We start from the raw sequence: 15,109 nt of genomic DNA, 5'->3' as shown, positions 1-15,109 counted from the left end.
CGGTGGGCAGAGAAGCCGACCATGTTAGTGCGACACCACGGAACAAACAGTGATCATGTGTGTCATAAATAGCATTTATTTCTTTTATATTTAAATCGAGAATCGTGCGCAGTGAAGCGACAGGACGGCGCTGGAGTTGTGGGCCATCGATCCGCTGCAGAGCACAAGTCACGTGGGGACGACCGTGGTTTTTGCGGCGTCAGTGAAACGTCCTCGACCGCTTGTGGCAGCGTGTCCTCGCGTCCACTAGCTATGGACTCATCCTTGGACACATCTTTGTCCAGAAAGCTGGAAAGATCCTCAGGTGGACAGAGAGCACTGAGAGAAACTTGTCTGGATGAGGAGGAACGTGACCGTTGCCAGCAACCGTCCCCCGGGGAGCCGCCGCAGCCTCACCGAACCTGGTGGCCTCGCAACTCGGCGTTCGGCCCCACCGGCTGTTGGTCCTCCATCAGGTGGACCCGTGTACGTGGGTCAGCGTACCAGTCGGTACCGCGTTGTACCGTACAGTACCGTACAGCCCCGCCCCGGGGGTCGCTCGCTTTCTGCCGCTGTCTCCGTGTGTCCTGCTGTCGCCTCCCGTCACACGGATGTTTGCGGAAGTTCCTGCGAGATGAGTCTCTGGGAAGTCGAGGCCCTTTCCCTGAAAGGAGAGCCAGGACACACGTCAATATTTACACGCTACAAGTAAACATGTGAGCGAAGTCAGCGCCTCGTGACCGTGACCGTGCGCACCGCGTTCACCGTGCTGGTGCTCAAACTCCCGCATTCTATGTCCTTATTGAGTGAACCAACGGCAGCAAAGTGTTTGGTGCCAACAGGAGAGGCCCTGCGCTGCCGCATTACTGCGGTAAGTAGGAGACATGAACCACGAGCAGAGGCAGTGAGGCGCCGTTAACCCTTCGCTCACCACAGGAAGCGGAGCCTCGAGCTCGTTAACCGACCGTGAACCCGCAGCGGCGGCCGAGACGGTTCTTGGAAGCGGAGAGGGAGTTTGAGTGCGCGTGTGCCGAGACTCACCGCGGGCAGGCGGGCAGCCCCGGGTGTGTCCTGCGCACCGTCCACTTGAGGAGGCCCGCCACGTTGCACACCAGGCCAGGGAAGTGCCTCTGCAGGTCTTCGAGGAGTTCCTCCTTGCGCAGGCCGTAGACGACGGGGGCGACGCACTGCGCCGCGCTGAAGAAGGCGAAGACGAGGACGCCGCAGAGCGACCGCGTGTCACTGCGCAGCTGCCCGCTCCGCTCCAGGCACTGCAGCAGGAAGTTGACAAAGTTGGGCAGCAGGTAGACGGCGAGCTGCGTGCCGTGCAGCGCGATGGTGCGGCGGCCCATGCTGTTGCTGCGGTTCAGGACGCCGAGGCGCCGGCTCTCCTGCAGGATCCTGGCGTAGCTGAAGAGGATGACGGCGAAGCACACCGAGATGAGCACCATCTTGTGCACGCTGCCCTTCCGGAGCTGCTCGCGGTTGCAGGGCTTGGGGGCGTCGCCGTCCGCGAGCAGGGTGAGCGGGATGACGGCCGCCAGGCCCCAGGTGAGCAGCCCGGTGAGCCACGGCCAGTGCCACGAGCAGCCGGCGCTGTACTTGAGCGGGAAGCACACGGCGCAGTAGCGGTCCAGCGCCATGGCCGTCAGAGTGAGCAGGATGTTGGAGGCGCTCGTGATGAGCAGGGTCACCACGGCCCGGCAGGCGGCCGGCGGCGGCGACGCGCGCACGTACATCTGCAGGTGGAAGGCGGAGCACACGCCGAAGTAGACGAGCGCCGAGAAGAGCAGGTGGAAGATGAGGACGAAGCGCGCGTGGCGGCGCAGGCGCTCCTCGCACACGATGGTCCAGTTGATGATGAGGTTGAAGAAGGCCATGATGAGGAAGCACACGGTGGAGGCCCACATGCGTACCGCCAGGTAGTCGGCAGCCACGTCCGAGCTGTTGGGCGGAGTCATCGTTCTCCGGGCCGTCCTCGTCTCGTCCGCGTCCCTCCGAAAGCCGTCAGGCGACACACCGCCTGCGCTTCACGTCCATCTCCACGACCTTCCTGCTTCATGTGTCGGTGCGATCTCCCGAGCTCTGCTTTCCGACCTCCTGACTTCCTGCTCTACGGTCTCCTGATCTCTGGGCTCCTCCTTCAAGTGTGTTTCTGCAGATTAATGTTACCGTGCTCACGTCTCCCGCTTCTGCATTTCAAACATGCTTCTCGCCGAGTTTCCCTTTCAGATCTGCGGTCAGGGCTTCGAGCGCGTCTCTGGCAGGCGCCGCACGTGACGTCACCGGCGTGACGCTGCGACGCCGAAAGAGAAAACAACAAACTGTGGAAAATGAGGCCTGAGGGCACCCCCTCCCTCTCGTGTGACCCTGAACGTGGGGCTTGTGCTCGGAACCGTAACGGCGACGGTAACGGCTCCTGCACTCTTGGGACGTCTCCGAGGCAGAGAGCGGAACGCACTCTCGTGTAAACGTTCACCGTCTTCTTCCTTCTCCTCAGATAGAGGAACCCGTTTCTCATGACATCTAGTGGCTTTCTCACGCACACACACTCACGTGTACTGCGGTAAAGCGGTTCTGCTGAGTAGGTTGTGCTACGGCGAACCTGCGCTTCGATCTACTAGAATGTCCTTTTGCCGAGAGCATAAGGCCCCTTTTCTGTCACTTCCCAAGTAACTATGGGTTACGTGCTTGTGCAGGACAGGACTACAGGACCCCTGTCTGTCTGTCTCCGTGTGTGTGTGTGTGTGTGTGTGTGCAGTGACTGACTACACGCCTGTTCACGTGCCGCACCAGCAGATGGCAGCACCGTACCTCAACACAACAGGGCACCGGGAGGCCCTGATGAAGGAGAGTGAAGTAGGAGCCGCCTGCAGCCACTGCACAGAGTGAAGACCACTGGAACAGAACTCACACACACACACACACACACACACACACACACACACACACACACTGGCTGAAACCGCTTGTGCCAAGCAGGGTCACTGCAAACTGGAGCCTAACTCGGCAACAGAGGGCACAAGGCTGGAGGGGAAGGGGACACACCCAGGACGGGACGCCCGTCCATCGCAAGGCACCCCAAGCGGTACAGAACTCATGCATGTAGATGAAAATGTAATGTAAATAAATGCAGTGTAAATTCGAATTCCAGACCCTGGTTATTGTCTAGAAAATGATCAACAGAACTGATCCCAGATATTTACAGGACTCGATCAAGCGCTACACCCCGGCCAGGCTCCTTCGCTCGTCTACTTCTGCTCGCTTGGTGGTCCCGCGCACGAAAGGTAAAGCACGGGGGTTCTCGGTTCCGGCTCCGTTGCGGTGGAACGACCTCCCTCTCTCACTCAGAACTGCTGAAACTCTGCCTATATTGAAGAAGGGCCTGAAACTCACCTCTTCCACACTCACTTCGCCCAAGATCTCTCCAGCTCATGTATGGTGTAAATGTTCATGCGCCGTAACTTCATGATCATCCCCAGATAAGCCTTGACACAGCCGCTACTCCGGCATTGTATGTGAATGTTTCTGTATCTTGGAGAGAGGGGAAAAAAAAAAAAAAAATTGTAGGAAGGTGATCAGGATTCGTCTATCCTGTGTATTATGCACCTGCTTGATCGATGAACATCGGTGCATCGAGTAGAAAGTAACAAACTAGGTTTACTTGACAATCACGTCTGCAGCCATGTCTCTTTCTCCTAATGTAATGCACACATTGTATTTTCGCTGAGCTGTACGTTGCTTTGGAGAAAAAAGTGTCTGATAAATGAATAAATGTAAATGTAAACTGGTCAAGGTGCTATTGAGTTTACGCCAAAGGCAGGAACATCCACAGTCAACTGCCATTGATTCCCTGCCCTGCTCATAGAGAACCACCTTCATTCAACTCACTTCCACTGTGTTCACAGCTCCGCTCTTCTCTTCCTGAGTGTAACGAGAGGTAAATCGTTGAAGAGCGTTGAAGAGCGTTGCCTGTGTCCGTGGGATCAATCAGTCAGTACGAAGCAGGAGTTTGTGGACACGCTTTTCTTTCGTCGTTTTAAATGATTATTTGTAATGTACCTCAAAGTTTAAAAAGGTCGATGTAAATATAACGTCGCTGAATGCGGAGATAAAAGAGCGCAGGCCCAGACCACAGACCATTGTGTGCTCAGTAGAAAGGAGCGACCTGCACCGCAGCACCTCCGCAGACAGGCTGGCAGAGCCCTCGCGTCAGGCCTCCGCATGTTCCAAAGATAACGAGGCATGAAAAGAGTCTTTTGCTTGCAGGAGAGTTCTCTGAAGTGCTGCACATTAGTTGTTATTATAATAATAATAATAATAATAATAATAATAATGTAGTCGTTGGTGGGGGCGCAGTGGCACAGTGGGTTGGACCGGGTCCTGCTCTCCAGTGAGTCTGGGGTTCGAGTACCGCTTGGGGTGCCTTGCGGCAGACTGGTGTCCCGTCCTGGGTGTGTCCCCTCCCCCTCCGGCCTTACGCCCCGAGTTGCCGGGTTAGGCTCCGGTTCCCTGCGACCCCGTATGGGACAAGCGGTTCAGAAGGTGTGTGTGTGTGTGTGTGTGTGTGTGTGTAGTTGTTGGTCTGTCTGTTGCCAGTAAAGCTTCACCTTCTCTTCTAAATTATCAACAAAAAAGAGGCTTATAAACAAAGTCATCAGAGCCACCTGTTCACCTGAAATATGTGTTATTGGAGTATGGGAGGAAACAGGAGCACCTGGAGGAGACCCACACCAGTGCAGGAAGAGTGTGCGAAGTCTGCACGCGCTGAGCTGGGTTTGAAGCCACAGCCCAGGAGCTGCTAGGCACCAGCGATACCCCCTGTGCCGCCCTGTGAAATACACACTGTACTGTGACACATACTGTATGACACAGGTGAGTGTGTTGCTCTGCTTGGTGATGGTGTTCTGGAGTGGTTATAAACATGAGAGAAACAATGAAACAAAGACCTTTAACAATGACTGAAAAGTAGTAGCTAATGATGAGGAGATTATCAGGCCTGGTGAATTTCCATCTGTGTGTGTCTGTGTTGGACAGTACTGATGGACAGGAAGAGGAACCAACCCCTAAGTGTGTTCTTCGAGAGCAGTGTTACACAAAGTCGAAGACCACACACACACTGTCTGAGACCACTTGTCCCAAGCGGGGTCGCGGCGAGCCGGAGCCTAACCCGGCGATGCAGGGCATAAGGCTGGAGGGGGAGGGGACACACCCAGGGTGGGACGCCAGTCCATCACAAGGCGCTCCAAGTGGAACTTGAACCCCAGACCCACTGTGACCCCACTCGGGACAAGTGGTTCTTGACGATGGATGGTTATTAAACTTTGTTGGAAGTTTATTAATTAAGAGCATTAATTTTGGAAGCATTTTCACTTTACAGCTTTTTTCTCCAACCAAGTGCCAAAAACTTCTGCACAGTACTGTACGTGTGGGGGAGGGGGGGGTTACGATGCACACTTTACACACGTATTGCAGTGAGTTGCATCGCCTACATGTACATTTATTCCTTTAGCAGAGGAATTTCTACCTTTTTTCCAGCAACTCATGGCATCATCATCATCATGATTATTTACACGTTGTAAGAGACGAGGCAGGAGGCAGGAGACGCAGTCGCCCGTTGCTGTGGGCTTTTATTTGCCCTTAGACAGGGGAGAAGGAAGGAGACGGGAAAGGGGGGACCAGGAAACAGGTAGGGAGAGGCTTCGTGCGGGTCAGGGGATCAGGGGGGCTGGGAGAGTCGGATCGGGTCGATCGGGTCGGTCGGGGCGTGGGCGTGGGCGTGGGCGTGGGCGTCGTCTCAGGGATCGGGATCGGGATCCTCCTCGGTCTCTTCTTCCTGCTGCTGGGCACCGGGGAAGAAATAGGGAGTGAAATCAGCCTCAGCTGTGGCTGCTTTGCCCCCGTCTCCGCCCCCTCGGCGTGCTGCACATCATCATGATCATCATGATCATCATGTATTCATTTGTCAGACACTTTTCTCCAAAGCGACGAACATCTCAGAAAATACAAAGTGTTCATTACAGTAGCAGGAAGAGACACTTAGAAATACAGACGTGTGATTCTTAAGTAGTTTGTTTCTTTCCACCATATCATATATGAACCAACATTCATCAGACAAGTAGCTGCATAAAACTTTACCAGAATATCAACGATTCCTGATCGCTTTCCAACAGTTTTTTTTTGAGATACACACAAACATTTACGTACATTCGAGGAGTAGTTGTGTAAAGGTTCATCTGGGCATCATCAGAAAGTTACGGTGCATCAACATTTACACCTTACATGAACTTAAGAGATGATGGGCAAAGTGAGTCTGGAAGAGGTCAGTTTTCAGACCCTTTTAAATGTGGACAGAGATTCAGCAGTTCCGAGTGACGGGGGAGGTCGTTTCACCACAACGGAGCCAGAACCGGAGGTTTACCGCTTACATTTACCTTAGCGAGTAATAATAATAAAAATAACGTGTTGCAGCTGTATACATTATTATCAATACTTTTTTATATTCCTGTTCTCTACAAGAAGTTCACGTGTCCATAAGTGACACTTTCGTATCTTCTGTTTGTCCGCGTGACCCGAGCCGCCGCCTCCCTTCTTCCTTCACTCACACACTCACACACACTCACACTCTCACACACTCACTCTGTGTGTCTCTGTGCTCCGGTACGAGTCTCGCGCAGCTGCTCCTCCTGTAAGTTCTTTGATCTCGTTAAACTTCCTTCTCGCTCCTTTCATATTCAGGTTTTTATGGCTCTTCAGGGATCGAGCGACAAAAAATGTTCAGAAAATGTAAAACATAATTAGAGCAAAATGATGGTGATGATAATTATCATAGTTATGAGAGTTACTTATGATCCTTGTTATACTGATTACAGTAATTATGATAGTTACCACAGCTATGATGATGATGATGATGATGAGTATGGATGAGTGACCCAGTGTAATAGTGTATCTAGCAGTGTAAGTTACCACGGTGAATAAGGTGTGTGGGCTCATAACCCTACATAGAGTTAATTGGAAGTCACTTTGGAGAAAAGTGTCTGATAAAGAAATAAATAAATAAATAAAAAAATAAATGTGATGATGACGATGATGCTGATGATGATGGTGATGATGATGGCAATAACGGCTTTCAACGTTTCTATTGACGGGCATTAACTGCTTTATTAAAGACTCATGAGCAAAGTCTCTGCCGGGCCTTTTCCCAAAGACTCGAAGCTCTCCTGGTGTCCAGTGTCCTGTGTGTGAAGTGTCTCTCCTTCCTCTTCCTTTGCATGAGGAGCAGAACCTCTGACAGGCAACACAACCCCCAGCGCACTGGATCCTTAACCACTTTTCCCTTTCCCTACAGCAGAGAGAAGACCGGAGAGACTGAGCAGTCAGAAAGTCACTGGTGAATACGGTGCGTACACAGTGTGGCACTTTGCTTCCTCCTCATAGCTGCATTTACTTTGTTTTACTCCATTTACTGTGTTCATTTCCTCACTAGGTTCACCCAGAGAAGAGGAAAGCTCTGCTTCTCAGCCCCGGTGTGAAGTTTGTCTGCATGTGGGCAGTGCGGGGAGCGTGGGGTGGTGTGGGGTGGTGTGGGGTGGTGTGGGGTGGTGTGGGGTGGTGTGGGGGGGGGGGTAGCAGTGTGGCGGTTGGTGGCAGAGCGTCGCTCTTCCTCACAGTGAGTGAGAACATCATGGACTGATGCTGAGCAGAGGAAAGCCTTTTTTCACAGAGTCGACTGCCGTGTTGCTCAATGTCTACACCGTTCTGAAGGCCAGAGCTGGACGAGAAGACAGAGAAACCAAAGGACAAGACTTTCTCCAGACCTTTTTGACTTGTGGAGAAGAAGAAGAAGAAGAAGAAGAAGAAGAAGAAGAAGAAGAAGAAGAGTGGGTTCAAGCAGACTGACGTGTAGAACTTAGCGGAGCTGCAATGAAAGATCTGGAGAAGGTCCTTCAACGTGCCCATGTTTCCATGAGAGCTGTTCAGCCAGGGCTGGTTTGTCAGATACTGAGCAGCTGTGAAAGGGCGACACTGCAGAAGCAGCACAGGAAACACGCGGACCCCTCTGGACACCGTGAATAGCCAGGGAAACATAATGGGACCACCGAGTGGTCAATGGTGGAGGAGCTTCCTGGGGGTGTTGGGAGTGACCAGGTCCTCAAGGTTCTGGGTGTTGAGGAGTCATTTTAAAAGAAACACTTAAAAGGTTCTCTCAGTTATTAAAAAAATTGTATTTTTGGAATTCCGCATAGCTGAAGATAAGTGTGCTGCACATAGAACATGTTCACTTGTCTCACTCCCATCATGCTTCTCTCAGTTCCAGTCATGCCAGTGGTGACGTCCACCGTGGTGTCCACACAGCCCAGCTCAGGGACCTGGACCACCTCCCTCTTCGACTGCTGCTCGGACATGAGCACCTGTAAGTGGCACCGCCGACGTGGGTCCCGGGGGCAGGCGGTGTCCATCCGTCCACCTGTCAGCTCGCAAAGACACGGCCAGCAGGAGCTGCACATGGAAGCTTCACTGTAGATACCATTTTACCATACAATACAGTGAAAATGACCCTACAGTATAAATGTTGAATGGCTGAGAGTCATTTACCCGGCAGCTGAGTCACGAGGGCGGAGCCTCTGAGGGGTGCTGACACAACGTCCACCAGGTCGCCTGGGGTTTCAGGGGCCAAAATGTAAAGGATGGGCCCCAAGAGCAGAGTGGCACAGCGGGACATGGGCCTAACCCCTAACTCCTAACTCCAAACCCCTAACCCCTACCCCTAATCCTAACCCTAACTCCTAACCCCAAACCCCTAACCCCTACCCCTAACCCTAACCTGTAACCCTAACCCTAACCCCAAACCCCTAACCTCTACCCCTAATCTTAACCTGTAACCCTAACCCTAACCCCAAACCCCTAACCCTAACCCTAACCCTAACCCTAACCCCAAACCCTAACCCTAACCCCTAAGACTAACCCCCTAATTCCTAACTCCAAACCAATTCCCATTAATTCTTACTTTGTGCAAATAAATAGCATAAAATAAACAACAGCAGGAAATTTCATGTCATGTCAAGTGTCATGTTTGTGGAGACAGAAGGGCAGCATTACTGTGTTCCTCGCTGCCCTCTGGGTGCCTTAACCATTTCCGCTCCCCAATCACTCCAGGCTGCTGCGGCATGTGGTTCTTCCCGTGTATGCAGTGCCAGACGGTGTCGCAGTTCGGCTGGTGCTTTCTGCTCCCGGTGCTCGACCCCTGTACCTGCCAGGCGATCTCCTGCTTCTTCCGCCAGTCCATGAGGGATCGCTACAACATCCAGGTGAGTCGGGGGTGGGGTGCTTACACATGCACTCACACACCCGCTGCGAGTGAAGAGCAGTTCCCGGAACACACACCCTTTCGCAGGGTTGCTGCGGTGAAGGTGCTGCTTCGGGGAGCAACGGCAGATTTTCCAGCTGCCTACTTGTGTGTGTGGCCTGCTACCCACAATGCCTTGCGCCGCAGCTTCCCGTTCGCTACTGTTTTGGGCCACATGTCCGCAGGCACACTTGGCTTCCTCTTGTGTCCTCGCGTTAATCGTGAGCACCTAGGCCCGACGATGCGGAGCGCAGGCAAAATTCTGCCAAATGAGAGAGATGCAAATACAAACTGAAAGGCAAATGATTTGTGTGTTGTGTGTCTATTCTCTCTCTCTCTCGCTCGCCCAGGGCTCCTGCTGTGACGACTGCTGTGTGCTCTGCTTCTGCTACAGCTGCGCCTGGTGTCAGATGGCCAGGGAAGTGAAGAACCGCGGTTATGGCAGGGCTGTGGGAACCAACGTCGTTACCCAGACTACGGTGGTGCTCTAGAAACACACACACACGCACACACCACAGAAGTCACCTCTTCAACTGTTGTGTCATTTCAGTAAAGTCCCTGTAAAAGTATTTTCATTGTACTGTTTTACAAAACGTCCATTTTATTTGTGAAAAATAAATAAAGCGGTGTTTTTATGCAGCATCGTTCGTGGCGTCGCCTCCTCTCCTCTCCACACGCACACACCTGCCTCTGAAAGACATCTTTGTTAGTCATCATGCCAAAGTGTTTCATTGTTCACGTGTTTTTACCGCACTGAACCTGCACTTGTACTCAGTTCAGGATGGTCACTTTACCACAGCGCCTGTCTGGGATTTGAACCAGCAACATTCAGAGTACAACTCTGCATCTTCAACCCCGTAGCTTGTTGTGTGCCATCATGAAAAGGGTCCCGACCCAGAGTCCCTGTGCTGCTCAGGGAATGCAGCCTTACGTCATTCACATGCCTCCTCATTTGATTCCTCATTTGCCTCCATCCCGGAAGAGGCTCGAGGCTCCCGGCTAGCGACCCAGTCTCTTCCTGGTGCCGTGGGCAAGCGCGACTGCGGTTAGGGTGCCGTAGCTGTGCAGGACAACACCCACACACCCACCCACACACACACACACACACACACACACACACACACACACACTCACTGCATGCGTGAGAGCTGAAACCACATGACAGGAAGGACATTTTAATTTAACATTAATGGCTGCAAAACACATCTGTAGTTTGCCTTGTGAACTCAGACCTATCATCTGAATATGTTCTTGAAAGCAGAAGTGAGAAGAGATCACAAGTGGTAGCACAATCGTCACCTTCTGTATAAAGCACCCTGGGAGTCATTCGAGGGGCAGGGGGTGGGTCAAGGGCTCTGCTCTGCGACTTCCCTCCAAATATTAGTTCTAAGAAACTCCAGTTGTTGTTTCAGCTCTGAAAATTAAACATGACTATTACATTGCAGTACATTTGTGCTGTTGGCAAATAGAGCCATTCCTGCATGGGGGCCTTGTTGTGGTCAAAGAGCTTGCATGATTTCAGTTCAATTCAATTCACACACACACACTTTCTGAACCGCTTGTCCCCTTTGGGGTCGCAGGGAGCCAGAGTCTAACCTGGCAACAAGGGCGTAAGGGGACACACCCAGGACAGGATGCCAGTCTGTCGCAAGGCACCCCAAGTGGGACTCGAACCCCAGACCTACTGGAGAGCAGGACCTGGCCCAACCCACTGCACCACCGCACCCCCTATCAATTCAATTCATTTCAATTCAATTCAATGTATTTTTATAGAGCTCTTCTCACACAGCGATACAGAGCACTTTAACACAGGCATAAGGCAAGAAAAACAAATGCACCAGATAAAGAAACAAAGAAGACAGTTGACTACCGACTATCAGAATTTAATGCTTTTATAGAGCTATAAATATGTGTACTGGCCACGGAGGAAAGGAACAAAAACATGAACCAGTTTCTCGGTATCCTGCCTACATAGTAAATGCTTTCATGAAATTGTGCTTCCTTCAGTTGAGAAACGGCTAAATTACGGCAATTCCATCCATCCATCCATCCATCTTCCTCCGCTTTTATCCGGGGCCGGGTCGCGGGGGCAGCAGTCCGAGCAGAGTCCTCCAGACTTCCCTCTCCCCGCACACCTCCTCCAGTTCCTCTGGGGGAACCCCAAGGCGTTCCCAGGCCAGCCGGGAGACATAGTCTCTCCAACGTGTCCTGGGTCTGCCCCGAGGCCTCCTCCCAGTGGGACAAGCCCGGAACACCTCCCCAGGGAGGCGTCCAGGAGGCATCCGGAACAGATGCCCGAGCCACCTCAACTGGCTCCTCTCGATGCGGAGGAGCAGCGGCTCTACTCCGAGCTCCTCCCGGGTGACTGAGCTCCTCACCCTATCTCTAAGGGTGCGCCCAGCCACTCTGCGGAGGAAACTCATTTCTGCCGCTTGTATCCGCGATCTCATTCTTTCGGTCATGATCCAGAGTTCATGACCATAGGTGAGAGTAGGAACGTAGATCGACCGGTAAATTGAGAGCTTCGCCTAACGACTCAGCTCCCTCTTCACCACAACAGACCGGTACAATGACCGCATTACTGCGGCCGCCGCACCGATCCGTCTGTCAACCTGCCGCTCCATTTTTCCCTCACTCGTGAACAAGACCCCGAGATACTTAAACTCCTCCACTTGAGGGAGCAACTCCCCCCTAACCCAGAGGGGGCAATCCACCTTTTTCCGACTGAGAACCATGGCCTCGGATTTGGAGGTGCTGATTCTCATCCCCGCTGCTTCGCACTCGGCTGCAAACCTCCCCAGTGCACGCTGCAAGTCTTGACTTGATGAAGCCAACAGGACCACATCGTCCGCAAAAAGCAGAGACGAGATCTTGCGGCCACCAAAACAGACACCCTCCGTTCCCTGACTGCGCCTAGAAATTCTGTCCATAAAGATAATGAACAGAATCGGTGACAAAGGGCAGCCCTGGCGGAGTCCAACATGCACCGGGAACAGGTCTGACTTACTGCCGGCAATGTGAACCAAGCTCCTGCTCCGGTCATACAGGGAACGAACAGCCCGTAGCAACAAGCCCTGAACCCCATAATCCCGAAGTACCCCCCACAGGATGCCACGAGGGACACGGTCGAATGCCTTCTCCAGGTCCACAAAACACATGTGGACTGGTTGGGCAAACTCCCACGAACCCTCCAGCACCCTAATGAGGGTATAGAGCTGGTCCAGTGTTCCACGGCCAGGGCGAAAACCGCATTGCTCCTCCTGAATCCGAGGTTCGACTATCGGTCGGATTCTCCTTTCCAGTACCCTGGCATAGACTTTCCCGGGGAGGCTAAGGAGTGTGATCCCCCTGTAGTTGGAACACAATCTCCGGTCCCCCTTCTTAAAAAGAGGGACCACCACCCCGGTCTGCCAGTCCAGAGGCACCGTTCCCGAGTGCCACACAATGCTGCAGAGGCGTGTCAGCCAAGACAGCCCCACAACATCCAGAGACTTGAGAAACTCGGGGCGGATCTCATCCACCCCCGGAGCCTTGCCACCGAGGAGTTTTTTGACTACCTCAGCAACTTCAGCCAGGGTAATGGACGAGTCCCCCTCCAAGTCCCCGGCCTCAGCTTTCTCTACGGAAGGCGTGTCGGAGGGATTGAGGAGATCCTCAAAGTACTCCTTCCACCGCCCGAGAACGTCCTCAGCTGAGGTCAGCAGCGCACCACTTCCACTGTAAACAGTGTTCGTGGAACACCGCTTCCCCCCTCTGAGTCGCTGGACGGTTTGCCAGAATCTCTTTGAGGCCGACCGAAAGTCTTCCTCCATGGCCTCACCGAACTCCTCCCAAGCCAGGGTTTTTGCCGCGGCGACTGCCAGAGCCGCGCTCCGTTTGGCCCATCGGTACCTGTCAGCTGCTTCAGGAGTCCCATGAGCCAGCCAGGCCCAATAGAACTCCTTCTTCAGCTTGACGGCATCCCTTACTTCCGGTGTCCACCACCGTGTTCGGGGATTGCTGCCGCGACAGGCGCCGGAGACCTTATGGCCGCAGCTCCGAAACGCCGCCCCAACAATGGAGGCATGGAACATAGTCCATTCAGACTCAATGTCCCCCACCTCCCTCGGGACCTGGTTGAAGCTCTGTCGGAGGTGGGAGTTGAAGACCTCTCTGACAGGGGCCTCCGCCAAACGTTCCCAACAGACCCTCACTATGCGTTTGGGCCTGCCAGGTCTGTCCAGCTTTTTCCCCCGCCATCGAATCCAACTCACCACCAGGTGGTGATCAGTTGACAGCTCAGCCCCTCTCTTCACCCGAGTGTCCAAGACATATGGCCGAAGGTCAGAAGAAACGACTACAAAGTCGATCATCGACCTCCGACCTATGGTGTCCTGGTGCTAAGTGCACTGATGGACACCCTTATGCATGAACATGGTGTTCGTTATGGATAAACCGTGACTAGCACAGAAATCCAATAACAACTCACCGCTCGAGTTCAGATCAGGGAGGCCGTTCCTCCCAATCACGCCCCTCCAGGTATCACTGTCGCTGCCCACGTGGGCATTAAAGTCCCCCAGTAGAACGACAGAGTCCCCAGTGGGAGCGCTTTCCAGCACGCCCCCCAGGGACTCTAAAAAGGCCGGGTACTCTACACTGCCGCTAGGCGCATAAGCACAAACGACAGTGAGAGACCGTTCCCTGACCCGAAGGCGTAGGGAGACGACCCTCTCATTCACCGGGGTAGACTCCAACACATGGCGGCTGAACTGGGGGGCTATTAATAAGCCCACACCAGCCCGCCGCCTCTCACCTTGGGCAACGCCAGAATAGTGGAGAGTCCACCCTCGATCGAGAAGAGTGGTTCCAGAACCCAAGCTGTGAGCGGAAGTGAGCCCGACTATATCTAGACGGTATCTCTCAACTTCCCGCACCAGCTCAGGCTCCTTCCCCGCTAGTGAGGTGACATTCCAAGTCCCAAAAACCAGAGTTGGTGCCCGAGGTTTGGGTCGGCCGGGCACTCGGCCCCGACCACCGCCCAAATCACAATGCACCGGCCCCTTATGGTTTCTCCGGCAGGTGGTGAGCCCACCGAAGAGCGGCTCCACGTCGTGGCTTCGGGCTGAGCCCGGCCAGGCCCCGTGGGCATAGACCTGGCCACCAGGCGCTCGCATGCGAGCCCCCCCCCCAGGCCTGGCTCCAGGGTGGGGTCCCGGTGACCCCATACCGGGCAGGGTAAATGAAAGCCTTGATTTTTTCTTCATAAGGGGTTTTTTGAACCGTGCTTTGTCTCGTCTGTCATCCAGGACCTGTCTGCCATGGGAGACCCTACCAGGGGCATATAGCCCCAAACAACATAGCTCCTGGACTCATTCAGGCACTCAAACCCCTCCACCACGGTAAGGTGGCGGTTCACGGAGGGGTACGGCAATTCCTTGAGATACAAATGACAGCTGAACGCTTGAAAGAAATACAATTTGTTGTAAGGATTGGCATGATTATGTTGAGAGTTTTGGCATCACCACCCACCACAAGTACCTCTGTTTTACTGGCATTTAGAGATAAAAAATTTTTACTCATCCGTAATTTTATACTGGTTAAACAATTGGCTAACGACACCACATGTGATGGATCATCAGGGTTAAACGATACATTAAAGCTGTGTGTCATCGGCATACAAATGGAAATTCACATTGTGTTTTTGAATAATGTCACCCAATGGTAACATACATTAAAAAAATACAAATACAAATATGCAAATAATACAAAATATATTACATTTACATTTATTTATTTAGCAGACGC

The 15,109-nt window shown here is 53.0% G+C and overlaps 2 protein-coding genes across 4 annotated transcripts; one reads left to right on the top strand and one right to left on the bottom strand.

The window, feature by feature from the left end:
• Positions 1 to 62: 62 nt before the first annotated feature.
• LOC108922895 (odorant receptor 131-2) lies at positions 63 to 2,330 on the bottom strand. The gene is made up of 2 exons (XM_029257172.1): positions 1,021 to 2,330; positions 63 to 643 (listed from the first exon to the last, which is right to left on the bottom strand). Exons 1-2 carry the CDS (start codon positions 1,938 to 1,940, stop codon positions 583 to 585), a joined length of 981 nt encoding a protein of 326 aa, XP_029113005.1. The 5' UTR covers positions 1,941 to 2,330; the 3' UTR covers positions 63 to 582.
• Positions 2,331 to 3,043: 713 nt separating this feature from the next.
• Positions 3,044 to 9,960, top strand: ponzr1 (plac8 onzin related protein 1). Of its 3 annotated transcripts, XM_018733289.2 has the most exons (6): positions 3,044 to 3,067; positions 3,188 to 3,266; positions 7,328 to 7,378; positions 8,291 to 8,392; positions 9,136 to 9,287; positions 9,676 to 9,960. In XM_018733289.2, exons 4-6 carry the CDS (start codon positions 8,299 to 8,301, stop codon positions 9,814 to 9,816), a joined length of 387 nt encoding a protein of 128 aa, XP_018588805.1. In that variant the 5' UTR covers positions 3,044 to 3,067; positions 3,188 to 3,266; positions 7,328 to 7,378; positions 8,291 to 8,298; the 3' UTR covers positions 9,817 to 9,960. The 3 variants fall into 3 exon arrangements, with proteins under 3 accessions (XP_018588805.1, XP_018588803.1, XP_018588804.1); XM_018733287.1 differs by lacking the exon at positions 3,044 to 3,067 and having other exon boundaries at positions 3,129 to 3,266; XM_018733288.1 differs by lacking the exons at positions 3,044 to 3,067; positions 3,188 to 3,266 and adding an exon at positions 6,650 to 6,667.
• The last annotated feature ends 5,149 nt before the right edge of the window (positions 9,961 to 15,109 follow it).

Source organism: Scleropages formosus, chromosome 13 (assembly GCF_900964775.1).
Source record: "Scleropages formosus chromosome 13, fSclFor1.1, whole genome shotgun sequence".
Classification (NCBI taxonomy): domain Eukaryota; kingdom Metazoa; phylum Chordata; class Actinopteri; order Osteoglossiformes; family Osteoglossidae; genus Scleropages; species Scleropages formosus.
Note: the sequence above shows the minus strand (reverse complement) of the source record. Positions and strands in the feature narration are given on the sequence as shown.